General features: G+C 42.8%; 1 protein-coding gene across 1 annotated transcript; it reads right to left on the bottom strand.

The window, feature by feature from the left end:
* Positions 1-633: 633 nt before the first annotated feature.
* On the bottom strand, positions 634-17,401 carry LOC129830530 (shugoshin 1-like). Its single transcript, XM_055893095.1, is given in 15 exon segments — positions 634-1,260; positions 8,516-8,725; positions 8,784-9,219; positions 9,368-9,505; positions 10,118-10,198; positions 10,201-10,254; positions 10,257-10,400; positions 10,587-10,603; positions 10,799-11,414; positions 11,417-11,662; positions 11,864-11,934; positions 12,102-12,154; positions 12,250-12,399; positions 15,191-15,200; positions 15,461-17,401. Coding segments are annotated over 15 exon segments (2,523 nt in total). The 5' UTR covers positions 15,622-17,401; the 3' UTR covers positions 634-1,124.
* Between the last annotated feature and the right edge of the window lie 3,779 nt (positions 17,402-21,180).

Genomic DNA, 21,180 nt, shown 5'->3' with positions numbered 1-21,180 from the left:
AGTTCACCTGCTCAGATGTTGCGTGCCACATCAACTGTCATCGACTGACAGATTGCTATAACATGTGTTTAGTTGATACTTAAATACCTATCCAGGCATTGTAAGGTCTGGCAGGCGTCAGCAACCCCTGGGCGCCCTTCGTGCGCCCTTCGTGATCAGATCTTTCTGACCATCTCCAGAGGTAGTTGGGGACGATTTAATTGGTTAGATGAAAGCTTAGTGACAGGTCAGTGGGTGGCGGGTCAGTGCTATCTGGAATCCTTGGGACGTCCCTACCCTAAACATTTTTGTTTGGCCCTATATTACTTTCTACAAATAAATGTAACTTGTCACTCTGATCTTAAAAAGCGTGTCTCGGCAGAGGTGTATATATAAATATATGTCACTCTGATCTTAAAAAGCGTTTCTCGGCAGAAGTGAGTGACACGTTACATTTGTTTGTAGAAAGTAGCATTTGATGCATTGTTTTTTAAGCTAACTGCAGATGGGCAACCCCACACTTCAGCCTATTTATGTAAAGCCACTACGCTGCATCAGTCAGGCTACAGTAAGGCAGGTTACAAATTATATTTCAGATGGTGTCTTTTAATGTACAACCTGAGTGTATACGGGGCCATTAAAGACTCAGCTGAATAGGAATCATGGACTGAATGTTTATTCATAAAACCAAAACATCTTACGCATGAAAACAGCGGCATGTGGCAAATGAATATTCAAAGTTCTAGAAAAGGCAAGCAAAACATATATGTACAACAGTGAACTAACTGAACACAACCATACAGTAGATGAGGAACATGTCGTCCGACAGAATGCTGTTCTAACATCGCCCTCTACAGGTGGCTAACAATCAATACAGGCATCACGAAACGGGGAGATGGAGAGAATATAGATTTTGGGGAGATATACTTGAACATCTCCAATGCCCCTAATGATTTGTCTAAATTCAGCCTACTGAAAAGAACAAAGAATGAACTAAGAAATGAACCACAATTTAAGCTGCTTCCATTATTTCATTGGACAAAAAACTATTAAAATAATTTACCACAAACACAGGTGCCAAACTAACTCTCAAACAAATTTGAATGGGTAAAACATGTGTTCAATGTGTGGACATAAAGCACATGTTAGCGACATCCCACAAAAGACTCATTGTATTTCTCCAACGACGGCTGGGTCTTCATGGACTTCCTGGGTTTCTGTTTGAAGATGGGAGAGCGGAGGAACTTGGTGTCTGTGAACTTGTCTCCACGCCTCAGTTTCCTGAGAAAGGATAGAGATTATCTTGTGTGGTGTTCATGTTTTGTTATTCAACCAATAAGGTTGATAGACCCACAACATTATTGGGTTTTTAAAACAATAGTCATATCAATTTACGTAAAAATACTTAGATGTTGACATATCAATTACAAGCAATATAGACCGCAAACATGGTTAATATTTGCCATTTACCTCTGCTAGATCACATTTATCAATAAAAGCGCTATTGTTTTATTTTTTATAAAATTATAATCAAGACATAGGTGGGGGGGGGAAATCATGTTTATCTTGAACAAATATACATGAAACAAGGTTATCACAATTGATGTTTATTGTTTTGAAATACAGTATTTTATGGAAATGATAAATGAGCCCCATTGAACAAAAATTTTACACAAATTAAGGCCAGTTTACACACTACGAGGGACAGAGTTTTGCTGTGTTTGTGTTGCAAATGTATTTCTTGCACTTGATGCTTGTGTACTGTGTCTTCCTGTCCTTCTTGGTTCCACACACATCGCAGCGCTTCTTCTTGTTACTACCGGCTGCAATTTAGAATGATGAACACAGTTCAGGAATTTTACATTCAGTTCAGGAATTTTACAAATTTCTCACTCACATATATAGTTACAGCAGGCCAAGGTAGGAGAGTCAGACACACACACGCAACAACACCACTCACACTTACTTCCGGTATTGGAGTTGTTGGTTCTGTGGGTCGGGCAGATGGGGCACCATCATCCTCCTCCTGAATCCTCCTCATGATGGCTGCAGAAACCGGGGTCCTTGGGATATGTTGCCTCTGGATTCGAGGTCTTACTAATGCCTTGCCCAGCTCGTCGAGAAAGAGCCGTCTCCCTCTGGAGCTTCCCTCTGTTCCAATCTGGGTTCAATGACATCCAGATGACAAACACATTATACATCGAGATGTCCAAGAACTTGAAGAATATCACAAATGACCAGCTTGGGTTCTTCTTTTGGAGCTGAAGCTACCAGCTTGCCTAAATTGTCCACCCCTCCTTTTGTGCCATTGTAATCCATTATTATTTCTGGTTTTTGATGTTCCTGGCCACAGATTATCTCATCCCTATGCAGCGTACTCATGAGTACCACATTTTTGGCTTTCTTTGGCACGTAGGACACTAGGGACGTGTTGGCTGTGAACACAAACTTAGAAGAATTGATAGGCTGTTCCATGTATTCAACAGCTGAGGTGGGAGCTCTGGCTTGTTTTTTCCTACTGTTCCTACCATCATCAGCTTCCTCTTGAGGAGCTCCTCTCCCAGCTTGTGCGAAGTAAAAAAAGTTATCGCATGTAATGTTGTGGCCACGGAGTCCCTGTGTCACGTCCAGGACAACCCACATCCCTTGGTTGTTCTCAGGGCCCCTCCACCTGGCTTCCCTGTATACACTTGCAAGTTCCATGCATATGATGAAGCAGCATCAAAGGCAGCCCAGATCTTGATTCCATATTTTGCGGGTTTAGACTGTATGTACTGCCGGAAGGGGCAGCGGTTCCTAAATGGCACAAGCTGCTCATCAACAGTAACGTTGGGCCCAGGGTTGTAAAACAGGGGAAGGCTGTACTGTACACCCACTTGCTCAACACTGACCTGATTGCAGCTAGCTTGTCTCTCTGCCGCCGAGCTGGTCTGGTGTCTCGGTTATTGAGGCAGATAATCCTGGAAATAATGTGGAAGTTTTCCAGAGACATTGTTGCATGTAAAAGTTAACCCACAGGGATTCTGTGGATTCCCATTGGATCTGAAAACACCAGCAAGGATAAGAACGCCAAAATATGCATGTAAATGAGTTTGGTCCGTCTCCTTCCATCTCTCTCCAAAAACACAGCTTCCCTTCAAATTAGTGCTGTCCATAATGATTTTCTGGATGGTGTCTGGGAAGAACAGTTCAAAAGAAGACTATGTCCTGCACATGAGTAACCCCCATCCGCGTCGGTCCTGGTTGCATCCTTATCACATTGGCAGCCATGCGGGGTGGCTCGTTCCTTGGTCAAGAAGACCATTCAATGCCACCATTTATTGACATCCCTATTTAACCTCCTGCAGGCTGCTGATGAGCTGGTTGCTGACGGCTGGTCCTGGGGCTGGCTGGTCCTAGCTGAGGGTAAATTCTATCTTCTTTCAACTCATTGTCAGACTCTGAATTGACAGAGACATGATCCTCATATTCTTCATCTTCCAAAGTGGAAGACGCTCCTTCCACACTAGCTTCTCTTTGCAAAAAAGTATTTCTAAGGCCCTCAGAGCAAAGATTATTTTTGCCATACTGATTGTGGTAAGGAGCCACACATGCAAAGGTATTTATTTGTTGTGTCCCTCCCCCAATGTGCACCTGGTTGGGGTAGAGTGTGGGAAAATACAGCATTTTTTTTTCAATGTATCGAAATAATGTATTGTAAAAAAAGAATTGTGCAGGTTCCCGCAAGACATTGTGTATTGTAACACACTACAGTCGTGGCCAAATGTTTTGAGAATGACACAAATATTAATTTTCACAAAGTTTGCTGCTTCAGTGTCTTTAGATATTTTTGTCAGATGTTACTATGGAATATTGAAGTATAATTACAAGCATTTCATAAGTGTCAAAGGCTTTTATTGACAATTACATTAAGTTGATGCAAAGAGTCAATATTTGCAGTGTTGACCCTTCTTTTTCAAGACCTCTGCAATCCGCCCTGGCATGCTGTCAATTAACTTCTGGGCCACATCCTGACTGATGGTAGCCCATTCTTGCATAATCAATGCTTGGAGTTTGTCAGAATTTGTGGGGTTTTGTTTGTCCACCTGCCTCTTCTGGATTGACCACAAGTTCTCAATGGGATTAAGGTCTGGGGAGTTTCCATGCCATGGACCCAAAATATCGTTGTTTTGTTCCCCGAGCCACTTTTGCCTTATGGCAAGGTGCTCCATCATGCTGGAAAAGGCATTGTTTGTCACCAAACTGTTCCTGGATGGTTGGGAGAAGTTGCTCTCGGAGGATGTGTTGGTACCATTCTTTATTCATGGCTGTGTTTAGGCAAAATTGTGAGTGAGCCCACTCCCTTGGCTGAGAAGCAACCCCACACATGAATGGTCTCAGGATGCTTTACTGTTGGCATGACACAGGACTGATGGTAGCGCTCCCCTTGTTTTCTCCGGACAAGCTTTTTTACGGATGCCCCAAACAATCGGAAAGGGGATTCTTCAGAGAAAATTACTTTACCCCAGTCCTCAGCAGTCCAATCCCTGTACCTTTTGCAGAATATCAGTATGTCCCTGATGTTTTTGCTGGAGAGAAGTGGATTCTTTGCTGCCCTTCTTGACACCAGGCCATCCTCCAAAAGTCTTCGCCTCACTGTGCATGCAGATGCACTCACACCTGCCTGCTGCCATTCCTGAGCAAGCTCTGTACTGGTGGTGCCCCGATCCCGCAGCTGAATCAACTTTAGGAGACGGTCCTGGCACTTGCTGGACTTTCTTGGGCGCCCTGAAGCCTTCTTCATAACAATTGAACCGCTCTCCTTGAAGTTCTTGATGATCCGATAAATGGTTGATTTAGGTGCAATCTTACTGGCAGCAATATCCTTGCCTGTGAAGCCCTTTTTGTGCAAAGCAATGATGACGGCACATGTTCCCTTGCAGGTAACCATGATTGACAGAGGAAGAACAATGATTCCAAGCACCACCCTCCTTTTGAAGCTTCCAGTATGTTATTCAAACTCAATCAGCATGACAGAGTGATCTCCAGCCTTGTCCTCGTCAACACTCACACCTGTGTTAAAGAGAGAATCCCTGACATGATGTCAGCTGGTCCTTTTATGGCAGGGCTGAAATGCAGTGGAAATGTTTTTGGGGGATTCAGTTCATTTGCATGGCAAAGTGGGACTTTGCAATTAATCTGATCACTCTGCATAACATTCTGGAGTATGTGCAAATTGCCATCATACAAACTGAGGCAGCAGACTTTGTGAAAATTAATATTTGTGTCATTCTCAAAACTTTTGGCCACGACTGTACAAAGGGTAAAGAGTGCGAGAAAAGGGGGAGACGGGCAGACAGGAAGGGAGACAGGTTCTGGGTTCTGTGTTGAAACAGCAGGGCCAGGGAGGAGGAAGACCGAGTGAAGGCATACAACAAACCTTTTCATTTCATTTTTACTTGTTTTCACACCCAAACACACACTACACACTTTTATTACACTCAGGTCCAGTGGACCTGAACACCACATTATATAAATGTGTAGGGGGGTGCAAAGTGTGGCTAAGGTGTATGTAAACTTCCGACTTCAACTGTATGTATGTATATAAGTCGGAAATTTACATACACCTTAGCCAAATACATTTAAATAAATGTATTTTAAATAAAACTCCCTGTCTTAGGTCAGTTAGGATCACCACTTTATTTGAAGAATGTGAAATTTCAGAATAATAGTAGAGAGAATGATTTCTTTCAGCTTTAAGTTCTTTCATCACATTCCCAGTGGGTCAGAAGTTTATATACACTCAATTAGTATTTGGTAGCATTGCCTTTAAATTGTTTAACTTGGGTCAAACATTTCGGGTAGCATTCCACAAGCTTCCCACAATAAGTTGGGTGAATTTTGGCCCATTCCTCCTGACAGAGCTAGTGTAACCGAGTCAGGTTTGTAGGCCTCCTTGCTTGCACATGCTTTTTTAGTTCTGCCAACAAATTTTCTATAGGTTCGAGGTCAGGGCTTTGTGATGGCCACTCCAATACCTTGACTTTGTTGTCCTTAGGCCATTTTGCCACGACTTTGGAAGTATGTTTGGGGTCATTGTCCATTTGGAAGAGCAATTTGCAACCAAGCTTTAACTTCCTGACTGATGTCTTGAGATGTTGCTTCAATATATCCACATAATTTTCCTGCCTCATGATGCCATCTATTTTGTGAAGTGCACCAGTCCCTCCTGCAGCAAAGCACCCCCACAATATAATACTGCCACCCTGATGCTTCACGGCTGGGATGGTGTTCTTTGGCTTGCAAGCATCCCCCTTTATCCTCCAAACATAACGATGGTCATTATGGTCAAACAGTTCTATTTTTGTTTCATCAGACCAGAGGAAATTTCTCCAAAAAGTACGATCTTTGTCCCCATGTGCAGTTGCAAACCGTAGTCTGGATTTTTTATGCCGGTTTTGGAGCAGTGACTTCTTCCTTGCTGAGCGGCCTTTCAGGTTATGTCGATATAGGACTTGTTTTACTGTGGATATAGATACTTTTGTACCCGTTTCCTCCAGCATCTTCACAGGGTCCTTTGCTGTTGTTCTGGGATTGATTTGCATTTTTTGCACCAAAGAACGTGTCTCCTTCCTGAGCGGAATGACGGCTACGTGGTCCCATGGTGTTTATACTTGCATACTATTGTTTGTACAGATGAACGTGGTACCTTCAGGCGTTTGGAAATTGCTTCCAAGGATGAACCAGACTTGTGGAGGTCTACAATTTTTTTCTGAGGTCTTGGCTGATTTCTTTTGATTTTCCCATGATGTCAAGCAAAGAGGCACTGAGTTTGAAGGTAGGCCTTGAAACATATCCACAGGTACACCTCCAATTGACTCAAATTATGTCAATTAGCCTATCAGAAGCTCCTAAAGCCATGACCTCATTTTCTGGAATTTTCCAAGCTGTTTAAAGGCACAGTCAACTTAGTGTATGTAAACTTCTGACCCACTGGAATTGTGATACAGTGAATTATAAGTGAAATAATCGGTCTGTAAACAATTGTTGGAAAAATGACTTGTCATGCACAAAGTAGATGTCCTAACCGACTTGCCAAAACTATAGTTTGTTAACAAGACATTTGTGGAGTGGTTGAAAACTAGTTTTAATGACTCCAACCTAAGTGTATGTAAACTTCCAACTTCAACTGTGTGGATACATGGACATGGAATTTGTACATTGAAAATCTCTTCCCAACTATTTTGCAATCTATATGGCACAGCTGGCAATGTTTTGGTCCTTAAATGAAACTGATTTACTTTTTTTTATTTATCTCAATTTTATTTAATACATTTTGGTCTTTAATGCAGGGCCGACAGACAACTGTCTTACTTTTCCCCCCTTCCACTTTCCTCTTCCAATTTTTGTGGTAATGCTGCAATTAGTTGGTTGTAATTTTGAGTAGAGCAGACATTTCCATATATTATTGTTAGCTGCATGTGACATAACTCTACCAGTCCTATTTAAGATATCATATACAAAGATTATTTATAAATCTTGTACGATTCTTGCCATTCTCCTTCAACCTCTCTCATCAACAAGATGTTTTTGCCCACAGGACTGCAGCTGACTAGATGATTTTTGTTTGTTGCACCATTCTCAGTAAACCCTAGACACGGTCTTGTGTGAAATGCCAAGAATGTCGGCCGTTTCTGAGATACTGGAACCGGCATGCCCGACACCGACGATCATACCACGCTAAAAGTTGCTAAGGCCATTAGTTTTGCCCATTCTAACGTTCAATCGAACTGTAACTGAATGCCCTGACGCCTGTCTGCCTGCTTTATATAGCAAGACACGACCATGTGACTCACTGTCTGTAGGAGCAAACCATTTTCGTGAACCGGGTGGTGTACCTAACCTATATTTTTAGCTCCTGTGAAACTTTGTGGTCGATGTAACCAGTCTCATATTGACTCTGTATAAACTGAATGTACAAAACATTAGGAACACCTTCCTAATATTGAGTTGCACCCCCTTTTGCCCTGAGAAGAGCCTCAATTGGTCGGTGCACGGACTCTACAAGGTGTCAAAAGCGTTCCACAGGGATGCTGGCCCATTTTGACTTCAATGCTTCCCACAGTTGTGTCAAGTTGGCTGGATGTCCTTTGGGTGGTGGACCATTCTGGATACACACGGTAAACTGTTGAGCGGGAACACCCCAGCAGGGTTGCAGATCTTGACACACTCAAACTGGAGCGCCTGGCACCTACTACCATACCCTGTTCAAAGGCACTTAAAACTTTTGTCTTGCCTATTCACCCTCTGAATGGCATACATACACTATCCATGTCTCAAGGCTTAAAAATCCTTCTTTAACCTGTCTCCTCCCCTTCATCTACACTGATAGAAGTGGATTTAACAGGGGACATCCATAAGGGATCATAGCTTTCACCTGGATTCACTGGGTCAGTCTTTTTCATGGAAAGAGCAGGTGTTCATAATGTTTTGTACACTCAGTGTATATAATACTACGTATTCAGGCAGTCTCATATTGACTGTGTATATTTAATACTCAGCGTGCAGCGACGGTTCTTTGTAGTCCACTGTTATCGTGGACCTCCTCTTGCGGGCGGATATGGAGCATCGGTCTGAAGGGCGGAAGCTCTTTAAAGAGAACTTCCGATAGGCTGCAGAGGTAATATTGGTCACATCAATCAGACTGAAACCCCGCCTAGCTCTGACACCAAGCCCACCTGTGGTGAGAGGACAAAGTGAGTTGTAAGTGCAGAAAAGTTGGAGGGAAAAAAAGTGTAAAGTTCAGGCAGATATTCTATTGACACCAGTGGACTGATAGTTCTGACAGAGGTGATGGAATGAGAGAAGAGATTTTGATATGGCCAAAGCATTTCGCTACACTCGCATTAACATCTGCTAACCATGTGTATGTGACCAATAAAATTAGATTTGATTTAGTGGTCAGTGAAGAACACTGTACATGTTGAACGTATAAGTGTAGTGTGAAAGAATGAGAGGACACTGATTTAGCATCATTCATTAACATGTCCTTGGCAGCCAACTGGGCAGTACCTGTCCTGCATGTTTTGGGGATCAGTGCAGCGTGGTTCTGGGGGGTGCTGCTTGTCGATAACCCAGGACCAGGAGGCTCACGGGGGGAGACCCTGAAAACAGGCAGGACGTTGTCGATCCTCATCATCTCCTCCTCCAGTCCTGGAGTGACAGGAAGCAGAGCCTCCTCGCCATCTACTCTGTGGTGCTCTGGAACACACAATCACTGACCATTTTTCACTTGTCCAAAATGGCACCCTAATCCCTGTAAAGTGCACTACATAGGGAATAGGTTTCCATTTGGATGAAGCCTTAGTCATTTCAATAGACTATCACCATAACAAGCATACCCACTTACCTGTGTGACCCTCAAGACCTTGCTCTGCCATTGGACCAGGACTGTCAACAAAGACACTCCCATGGATTTCTGGGAGTTGGTGTTCTATCTCAGGGACCTCAGCGGGCCCAGCTGTAGGACAGGGCTCTACTCTTCTGACTGGATAGACACAGAGAGTTAAGCACCAGAAACAATATAGACACAATATATAGCCAAGTGTTTCGCAACTGGCTTTGCATCGAAACCAAAGTTAAACTAGGTTCTCAGTCGTGACCTAATATTCGCATTGTAAAATTATTTTGCTGAAATGCTATCTGGAAAAAGAAATGCTATATTGACAGTAGCAATTCTATGACAAGGGAACAACATTCCTACCTTTTTAATTGTCAATAACTCCATATTACTCTTATTCTTGATGAAGAATGTTGGTAAGCTCACTGGTTTGAGACCACTAAATCAGCCAAATCTGCTATATAGTGCTGCTAATAACTCTACATTGAAAATACTATGATTGAAGAAGAAAATTTATTCAGAGATTCAATTATATATATTTTTTAGGTTCATTATAATATCTACACATTCTCTACCTTGTATTAGTCATTTAAGTTTAGACTAGAGTAAAAAAAAAAATCACCCCCCAAAATTATTAAAATACATTAAAAAAAAAATTTTTTACTCAGAAACCCGTGATCCACCAGTTGAGAATCGCTGTCATAGCCTATCCTTTCCTATAACTCCAATGTAGAAATCTGTATGTTGTTTACTACTCACCACATGACAACAGTCGTTTCGGAGGGGGGATGTTCTCCTTGACTCTGTCTGCTTTAAGGTGAAGTCCCCTGCAAGTAGGGCAGGCTTGGCCTGCTCTAGGGGGCCCTGTGTCTTCCATACGCCACGGCTTTTAGGACATAGGGGCTATCCTGTAAATTTAACGAGCTGGCCTCCATGGCAACCACAGACAAGCGGATCTGAATCAAGCTCCGTCTCTTTTCTGGTTCTTCCTTGAGTTGTTTGTCAAGGACCACAGGGGTGGCACTGACCTCCATTCTGGATACTAGACACGGGAGATTAACAACAAATTGAACACGCTTACCCTCTTCTATAACAGAAAATGTGCTAATGTATATAAAAAACATGTATATGAGAGCTGTGCCTACAATCATTTTGTCACCTGGACACTAAGTGGATAACAGGGCGGTAGGTAGCCAAGCAGTTAGAGCATTGGGCCAGTAACCGAAACGTCGCTGGTTCGAATACCTGATCAGAGAAGGTGAAAAATCTGTCGATTAACCCTAATTTGCTGCCATACTACTATGGCTGACCCTGTAGTACCACACATTTCACTGCACCTATCCAGTGTATTTTTACAGCAACGCTTCAGAGCAATCATGGCACTTGATACATAATTTTAAAGACAGTCCTAATTGTGTAGGTTAACAGTTCAATGCTCACCATGTAACGACTCTCGTTTGAGTGGGGGGGGCACTCTCCTTGTCTGTAGCTGCTTTGGAGGGTTGCCCTCTGGCTCTACGAGCGAGGGCGGGCTTGGCCTGGTCCGGAGGGCAATGTCTCTTCCGTTTCTGAGGAATGTAGGGGCTGTGTTCTGACTCAGAAGAAGAACTAGACTCTGGTGATGACCGAGTCCTCTTCAGGGTCTGTCCCCTCTCTGCCTCTTCCTCCTGTATGGGTGTAGCTGGGGGGTTATCCTTGCCCCCGTCACCCTTGAAGGGGGTGAGGTGTACCCTGTCCTCGCAGTCAAAGTCGAAGGTGTCGTTGAATCCCTGAGATGTGTTGAGGGAGGTGTTGAGAAGTGCAGTGGTTCCCGCCCCGGCTTTGGTCCGCGTAGCCGAGGGGTCCTGGCTCTTGGACTGGGCTCTGGGTTAAGAGGTCTCCCAGGGTTTCTTCAGAGGAGGGCGGTCTGGTTTGCGGCTCCTCTCCAGTTCGGGTTTGGGCTGCGATGGCTGGGCCTGTTTCGGTTTGGCCCGGGGTTGCTGCTGCTGATTGGCTGGTTTGGCTGGTGGCCCTGGGGTGGAGTGCTGCTGGAACTCCTCTGAGCCAATTGGATTTGGACTTCCTGTATGGGGTTCTGGCCTCTTCTGTCGTTTGTAACCAGGCTCTCCACTAGGACCTCTGTCTCTTCCGGTATGAGAGGTTCTGTAGGGGAACTGTGGTTCTGCTCACAGAACGAGGAACGGCCCTTCCCGCACACGCTCAGATCGCCTCCTGCTGCCCTCCAGCATCTCACACCCACTGTCCGTGGCAATGTCCCCTGCCCATCACTCTCGCTTCGACCCGCCCCTTCAGGAAACTGAGGGTCTGAGAGAGGAGAATGGATGTCATTGTCAACACTTGCAACAACATGGATGGTTCATTGAAAGTGAAATCCAAACATACATGCACAATAACATGTTTTCTATGTAATTATCCAAAGTAATAACATCACAATTCTGGATAAAAAAGGCCTAGCAGTTAAAATCTGTTAGAATGGTATGTCTGGTAAATGTAATTTTCATATACCTGAGCTGATGGGTGAGGGTGGGGCTTCGACCATTACAAGATCTTCCAGAGCAGCACGACTTTGAATTCTCCTGCACAAAATAACAAAAGGGAAAAGTTTAAAATTCCAGGGAGGAATTGATTACATTCACAAGCTGACAGTAGATGGGGTGAATCAAACTGGACATCAAACAGTGGCTCTTTGACTGCGAGTCAGAAATAAGATGCATTCCGTTGATACTATATTTGAATAGCTCACCTGGAGGAGGCCACTGGCTTTGGTGGTTCAGCAGGGAGCTGTGCAGGTCCAGTCTAAACACACAGGTAAATATCATGAGAGGGCAGAGGGGGAAGGGAACAACTTTCTTGGTTACTCAGTGTGACTCAGCCATTCAGGCAGCTTCTACCTGTACATTGCTTGCCTGTGCCTCCTGGTCTTTGAGCCTCCACTTCATCTGCAGGATGATACCATTGGCCTGCCTCACCTTCTCCTTCTCTGCCTGCAGGGCCAGAGCCAGGGCTTTGTTGTTGATCTGCACGTTCTTCAGTATCATCGGCTTCACGTTGCCCGCTGTAGCGAGACGGAGGGAGGGAGGAGAGGGAGCTAGCTCAGAAATATGGCCTCCACTCCTGTGATGCCGGGACACCCTGGGGCGGCGGCGCCTGCAAACAGGGCAGCTGGTGGATGCTCTGCGACGTCTGGGCAATGTCATTAATAGGAAAGATTATGAATTACTTTTAGACGGGCCCCGAGTCCCTTTTACAGGGCTGGAGGGGGGAGCAAAATGATGTCATAATGGCATTGGAAATGACACCACAATAACCTTGCCGTTCCAAACAAAAACAGGACGATTTTTTTTTTTTAAGAATTGCCTACCGGATGTAAGTGGACGATGCACTTCTTTTGAGCGTATAATGAAGAAATCGGCGCAAATTTGTAGGAGTAGACCCTCCCGCAGATTAGAATGCGTTGCATATTATATACTGAACAAAAATATAAACACAAGATGTAAAGTGTTGGTCCCATGTTTCATGAGCTGAAATAAAAGATCCCAGAAAAGCTTATTTTGTCACACAACACAATGCCACAGATGTCTCAAGTTGAGGGAGTGTGTAATTGGCATGCTGACTGCAGGAATGTCCACCAGAGCTGTTGCTAGAGAATTGAACGTTCATTTCTCTACCATAAGTCACCTGCAAAGTCATTTTAGAGAATTTGGCAGTACATCCAACCGGCCTCACAACCACAGATCACGTTTAACCACGCCAGCCCAGGACCTCCACATCTAGCTTCTTCACCTGCGGGATCATCTGAGATCAGCCTCCGGGACAGCTGATGAAACTGTGGGTTTGCACAACTGAAAAAAATTCTGCACAAACTGTCAGAAACCTTCTCAGGAAAGCTCATCTGTGTGCTCGTCGTCCTCACCAGGATCTTGACCTGACTGCAGTTCAGCCTCGTAACCGACTTCAGTGGGCAAATGCTCACCTTTGATGACCACTGACCTACTGGAGAAGTATGTTCTTCACAATGGGCGAGCGGTTTGCTGATGTCAACGTTGTGAATCAAGTGCCCCATAGTGGTGGGGTTATGGTATGGGCAGGCATAAGCTACGGACAACAAACACAATTGCATTTTATCGATAGCAATTTGAATGCACAAAAATACTGTGACGAGATCCTGAGGCTCATTGTTGTGCCATTCATCCGCCGCCATCACCTCATGTTTCACCATGATAATGCACGGTCCCATGTCACGAGGATCTGTATACAATTCCTGGAAGCTGAAAATGTCCCAGTTCTTCCATGGCCTGCATACTCACCAGACATGTCACCCAACGGGATGCTCTGGATCGACGTGTACATCAGCATGTTCCAGGTCCCACTAATATCCAGCAACTTTGCACAGCCATTGAAGAGGAGTGGGACAACATTCCAATCAACAGCCTGATAAACTCTATGCAAAGGAGATGTGTCATGCTGCATGAGGCAAATGATGGTCACACCAAATACTGACTGGTTTTCTGATCCACGTCCCTACCTTTCCTTTTTAAGATATGTGACCAACAGATGCATATCTGTATTTCCAGTAATGTAAAAAAATAAAAATAAAAAATCAATCAATAGATTAGGGCCTAATGGATTTATTTGAATTGAATGATTTCCTTATATGAACTGTAACTCAGAAAAATCTTTGAAATTATTGCATGTTAAATTTATATTTTTGTTTAGTATAATATATAGGTATAGCTATGTCCAGTTGACCAGAATTGAGGTTGTTATCGTGATGAGTAAGTCTACATTATCATTTTCAACTAATCTGACTAATCAGGCTGTAATACACAATGAATTGGTATATACGGCCTGAAACATTGCAAAATTGTGTATATGTTCCTTACAAGCCAGTACCTTGAATAAAATTACATTTAAAAACGTACTCTACCGGTTGTCCTTCAGCAGCTCAAAATTTGAGACAAAATATTCACAGGAAAATATTGTTTACCCGACTTTTTAGAGTGCCAGTAGGTATTTCTGGGTTAACTGACACTGTCACAAAAATGATGTGCGTGCGTGCGTGCGTCCATGGGGCAGAAGTCCGCATGTTGTTGTGATTCTGAATGGCCAGATTGCTAGCAAGAATGGCAAGAAACTGCCATGTGGGGAATCGTAAGTGGCTACTTTCAGCTCGTTTCATCTTGTTCTTGATACCACGTCTGTTTTGGGGTTCATTGATTGATTATATGGCAAAAAATGTGCTAGCTAGCTAACCAACAACTAACTATGTATTTGAGAGACAAGTGCTTATTGTGTGAATTTATTGTTTTCAATAAACATTGGATGACATATAGCTTGTTGTCAACAATCTAAGCCACCCCCATCTGTTTGGCCCCATAGTTGCTCATGCATAGGTTTTATTGCTAAACAACCAACCTGTTTATAATCGCTCGTTTAAAAAATATTATGTATTAAAATTTAAAAATGAAAATTCACACAAAAAAGGTGTGGATTGTTCTCCATCCACCCGTGATTCAGAATATACTATTTCATTGGCATGGCATGCATGGTCCAATAGTTATTGACCAGAGAAAACCGAATATCCAATATAAAACTAACTTCACCTCAGTGTTGATCCTAACTGTATACCAACAGGCATTATAAAATGTTTTGTTATAAACTAGGTGGTTCGAGCCCTGAATGCTGATTGGCTGACAGCGTATACCACGGGTATGACAAAACATTTGTTACTGCTCTAAATACGTTGGTAAACAGTTTATAATAGCAATAAGGCACCTCGGTGGTTTGTGGTATATGGCCAATATACCACGACTACGGGTTGTTTCCAGGCACTCGATGCGTCGTGCGAAAGAACTACAAACCCCCGAGGTGCCTTTTGCTTAAGTAAACTATAGCGTTACTTTCCTATGGATATTTTGTTTCGAGGAGCGTTAGGACAAACCGCACAGACAACCGGTCGAATAAGTTCAACTGTCATTTTATTCAACATTCTGGCTTGTAAGGAACATGCATACGATTTTGCACACAAGTCTTAGGCTGTATATAACAATTAATTGTGTATTAAAGCCTGATTACACTAATCTTCATGATGTTGGCTAGCATATTATGGGAATCTCACCACTGGTTTTGTTTATTATTTTGGACCATCCTCTGTTGGCTGCAGAGAAGCTTGCTAGGCGTTTGTTCCTCTTCTCTATCATCTTTTCCTTGATGTCATCTAGGCTTTGCTGAAAATACTTATTCTGCCCCCGTTCCCTCACCATGGTTGAATGTAAATGGTAGGATCACTAGAAGGCTAGATAATTAACATTTGTTCAGTGTCGCGTTTTAGCCCCGGCCTCAGGGTTTAATGTTGTTGATCCACTACGCTAGCTAACCTCTAGCAGCGTATCCATTGCGAATAAAATTAATATAACATATACCGCTGACTTACCTCTTCGGTTATAAACAGTACAATGCAATTTTATTTAAATATGTTTATTTCACAAGAAATTCTCATAACGTGGTGAAATAGCTAGCCACAACCCCGTTCTCTGCTGGCCTGATTGACTTTCGAATTCTGCTCTGCGAGCGTTGATTTGTTGGGAATACTCAGTCACAACGTCATTTCCTCTCATCTGAAATGCATAACTTCCCACTAGGTGGCACCAGTCTCTCAATTCAATTTAAGGCCTTTATTGGCATTGGAAACACGTTTAGATTGCCAAAGCAAGTGAAATAAATCATTAACAAAAATGAACAGTATACATTAAATCACAAAGTTCCAATTGAATAAAGACATTTCAAATGTCATGTCTATATACAGTGTTGCAATGATGCGCATTCGCGTTAAAGTACAAAAGGGAAAATAAACAAATATGGGTTGTATTTACAATGGTGTTTGTTATTCACTGGTTGCCCTTTTCCTGTGGCAACAGGTCACATATCTTGTTGTTGTGATTGCGCCCTTTTGTATTTCACCCAATATATATGGGAGTTTATCAAAATTGGATTTGATTTCAAATTCTGAGGGAAATGTGTCTCTGTGGTCATTAATTTGGCAGGTTAGGAAGTGCAGCTGTTTCCACCTTGTGGGCAGTGTGCACATAGCCTGTCTTCTCTGGAGAGCCATGTCTGCCTACGGCTGCCTTAATAGCAGGTCTATGCTCACTGAGTCTACATAGTCAAAGCTTTCCTTAAGTTTGGGTCAGTCAGTGGTCAGGTATTCTGCCACTGTGTACTGTTTAGGGCTAAATAGCATTCCAGTTTGCTCTGTTATTTTGTTAATTCTTTCTCATGACATGGGTCTCATTCTGTTGCTGTCCTAGGGCTTTGTGGGGTCTGTTTGTGTTTGTGAACAGAGCCCTAGGACGAGCTTGCTTAGAGGACACTTCTCCAGGTTCATCTCTCTGTAGGTGATGGCTTTGTTCTGGAATGTTTGGGAATCACTTATATTTTTGTGAATTCTTGGTTGGGGAGCGGACCCCAGATTGTGAATTCTTGGTTGGTGAGCGGACCCCAGACCTCACAACCATAATGGGCAATGGGTTCTATAACCGATGTAAGTATTTTTAGCCAGATCCTAATTGGTATGTCGAATTTTAAGTTCATTTTGATGGCATAGAAGGCCTTTTCTCTCAGATCATTCACAGCTTTATGGAAGTTACCTGTGGCACTGGTGTTTAGGACAAGGTATGTATCGGTTTTTTGTGTGCAGTAGGGCAATGGTGTCTAGATTAAATTTGTATTTGTGGTCCTGGCAACTGGACTTTTTTGGAACGCCATTATTTTTGTCTTACTGAGATTTACTGTCAGGGCCCAGGTCTGACAGAATCTGTGCAGAAGATCTAGGTGCCTCTGTAGGCCCTTTTTGGTTGGGGACACAAGCACCAGATCATCAATTAACAGTAGACATTTGACTTCAGATTCTAGTAGGGTGAGGCCAGGTGCTGCAGACTGTTCTAGTGCCCTCGCCAATTCGTTGATATAAACAGTGCATTCAGAAAGTATTCAGACCCCTTCTCTTTTTCCACATTTTGTTACGTTACAGCCTTATTCTAAAATGGATTAAATAAAAAAGTCCTCATCAATCTACACAGAATACCCCATAATGACAAAGCAAAAACAGGTTTTTAGAAAAAAATAGCTTATTTACATAAGTATTCAGACCCTTTGCTATGAGACTCGAAATCGAGCTCAGGTGCATCCTGTATTCATTGATCATCCTTGAGCTCTTTCTACAACTTGATTGGAGTCTACCTGTTCCGGAAACTTTTTTTTCCTGTTCTGGGAACAGGTAATGTGTTGGAGATTCAATTGTTCCAAAATATTCCTGCAGGTTAGAAAAACATTGTAAACTAAAATGTATTAATCAGTGGACTGGTAAAACAGTTGCTTATGATTGGGAACTAGCTATAAATGTAAAACCTATATGTACATTTGCATAGGAGGAACTACCATGTGAGTAGAACATTTTAAATGACAGAGTAATTAAAATATTCTGAAAAAACTCTGAATTTTAAGAAAGGAAGACGTTCCTAACAAACACGGTTTGTGTTGTGTGTTTGTGCCCCTGAGTCTGTGTGTGTATAGATGGAGTTTCACAATGGGAGCCAAGAGCAGCAAGGGTGGGAGAACCTTGCCTGACCTGCTGACCGGAATGTTGAAGGTAATGGTGGATGAGTGGAGCAGGGACAACGGATTTTCCCTTAAAAGGCACATTGAGTGAAGCTTTATTAGCAGAATGTAGAAAGAAGTTACAGGACTTTGAAGAAACCCAAGAAAGGCAAGGCAAGTAGAATAGACTGGGATGATTTTATGAAGTGGCAAAGAGAAGCAGAGAAAAGGGCAGACAGGAACGTTAAAGGAATAATGGAGGATGATGAGAAACAGGCTATGAAAAGCCAAGTGACATTTACTGACCTGTTGCACTCTCTACAACCACTGTGATTATTTGACCCTGCTGGTCATCTATGAACATTTGGACATCTTGGAGAACAGTCTGGCCTTAATGGCCATGTACTCTAATAATCTGCACCTGGCACAGCCAGAAGGGGACAGGCCAACCCTCAGAGCCTGGTTCCTCTCTATGTTTCTTCCTAGGTTCCTGCCTTTCTTGGGAGTTTTTCCTAGCCACCGTGCTTCTACATCTGCATTGCTTGCTGTTTGGCGTTTTAGACTGGGTTTCTGTATAGCACTTTGTGACATCTGCTGATGTAAAAACTGCTTTATAAATACATTTGATTGATTATGAATTTATGGTTGGATCAGAATCGTCATTATAATTATTGGCCAGTAGAGAGAATTAAGTAAAACCACATGTCCAAATCCCTATCTCCATCCATGACTAGTTTAGGAAAGAGACGATTTTAGCTACTATTTTAGCTAGCTAGCAAGCAAGCTACCGCGAGGACAATGTCACAACAAGATGCAACAATTCAATTTTTTACTGTAAATTACGTTATGCTTTTGATGTGATGTGATGTGATTGGTGTGGAGCCAAATCTAAACTAGCTTCCCTTGACACTTTTTTCTTGGTGCGCCAGGCCCATTCACAGTTGAGCTCACTCAGTTTAGCGCAACGCTGATTGGCTAATATTTTATATATCATCAAGGGAGGCCAAATGCCGTCTGGCTTCCCTTGCATTCAATGCTACGGTGTGCAACAATGTCATACTCTTTATTGACCAGACTGCATCAGATATATGGGCTACACATAGAGACAGAGGGGCGCTGTTTCTCTTACTTAGATGCTTTCTCCGGTGAGATACATTCAGCCTCTTTCGAATTGAAGAAAAATTATGAAACAGAGAGATGAAAGATACATTATTTGATGTTCTTTTCTTGGTACATTTTTTGGGGAAGCCTGGCTTCCCTTGGCATCCATGATTACACGCCACTGGTGAGAAGAAACAAATGTTACATCAACCAAAAAAAGTATTAGAAATGAATAGTAAACATTGGAATAGACATGGGCTGGAATGCAGTTTTAACCAATCAGCATTCAAAATTAGACCCACCTGTGGTATAATTAAGCAATAGGGCAATGGGGGGAGTGATATATGGCCAATATACCACAGCTAAGGGCTGTTCTTAGGCACGACGCAAAGCGGACACAGCCCTTAGCCGTGGTATATTAGCCATATACCACAAAGTATTTGTAGTACGAATAGTAGGGGAAGATAAACAGATATGTATTGGTGGTATTTACAATGTTGTTTGTGCTCCATTTGTTTGAAAAAAAGTTTTGGGTCTGTATGATCTGTGGGAAATGTCTCTGTGTCATACATTTAGCAGGAGGTTAGGAAGTGCAGGTCAGTTCCCACCTCATTTTGTGAACAATGGGCACATATCCTGTCTTTTTTTGAGACAGTCACAATGGTCAGGTATTCTGCCACTATGTAATCTCTGTTTAGGGCCAGATAGCATTCCAATTTGCTCAGTTTTTTTGTTGATTTTTTCCAGTGTATCAGTTATTTTTTTGGTTGGGACTAATTGTGTTGCTGCCCTGGGGCCCTGTGGGGTCTGTTTGTGTTTGTGAACAGAGCCTCAGAACCAGCTGGCTGAGGGGACTCTTCTCTAGGTTCATCTCTCTGTAGGTGATGGCTTTGTTATATGTGTGGGCATCACTTCCTTTTAGCTGGTTGCAAAATGCTACCACTTTTTTCTGGATTTTGATAACTAGCGCGTAATCCTAATTCTGCATGCATTGTTTGTGGTTTTGCATTGTACACAAAGTATATTTTGGCAGAAATCTGCATGCAGTCTCAATTGAGTGTTTGTCCAATTTTGTGAATTCTTGATTGGTGAGTGGACCCCAGACCTCATTACCATAGAGGGCAATGGGTTCTATAACTGATTCAAGTATTTTTAGCCAGATCTTAATTGCGGTGTTGAGTTTGATGTTTTTATGGCATAGAAGCCCTTTCTTGCCTTGTCTCTTAGATCATTCACAGCCTTGTAGAAGTTATAATATGCCATTTAGCAGATGCTTTTATCCAAAGCGACTTAGTCATGCGTGCATACATTTTACATATGGATGGTCCCGGGAATCAAACCCACTACCCCGGCGTTACAAGCACAATGCTCTACCAACAAAGCTACAAAGGACCATGTTACCTGTGGTGTTGATGTTTAGGCCGAGCTAGGTATAATTCTTTATGTGCTCTAGGGCAACTGTGTCTAGATATTTGTATTTGTTGTCCTGGCAAGTGGACCTTTTTTGGAACACCATTATTTTTGCCTTACTGAGATTCACTGATAGTGTCTGACAGAATCTGTGCAGAATATCTAAGTGCTGCCATAGGCCCTCCTTGGTTGGGAACAGAAGCAACAGATCATCAGCAACAGACATTTGATTCCCAAGTCTTTCTGTGTCCGTCCTTTCCTGCCTCTCTCATTTTCTGTGTGTGTGTCAGTGGAGGCTGGTGGGAGGAGCTATAGGAGGACGGGATCATTGTAATGGCTGGAATTGAATGAATGGAACTGAGTCAAACATGTCGTTTCTATGTTTGTGTTTGACACCGTTCCATTAATTCCATTCCAGCCATTACAATGAGTCCATCCTCCTATAGCTCCTCACACCAAGGCTGGTGTGTATGTATGTTTGTGGGGGAGTGTGCCTATGTCTATGTCTTTATCTGTGTCTGTGGGGGTTGTATAGAGGAAGAAGGGAAAATAACTGATGGAAAATATTTATATTTTGTTCACATCATCAAGGCTTGAAAAAGATACAATGGACCAATTACAGCATAATACTGCTTTGACAGGAAGCTAATTCAAGAGCACCACAATGACTCAGTCAACATCGGTAATTGCCTATTGGTATAATATTGATGAGTTTG

The sequence above is a fragment of the Salvelinus fontinalis genome, chromosome 32 (genome assembly GCF_029448725.1).
Source record: "Salvelinus fontinalis isolate EN_2023a chromosome 32, ASM2944872v1, whole genome shotgun sequence".
Classification (NCBI taxonomy): Eukaryota; Metazoa; Chordata; class Actinopteri; order Salmoniformes; family Salmonidae; genus Salvelinus; species Salvelinus fontinalis.
The sequence above is the reverse complement of the archived record's forward strand: the minus strand, read 5'-3'. Positions and strand labels throughout refer to the sequence as shown.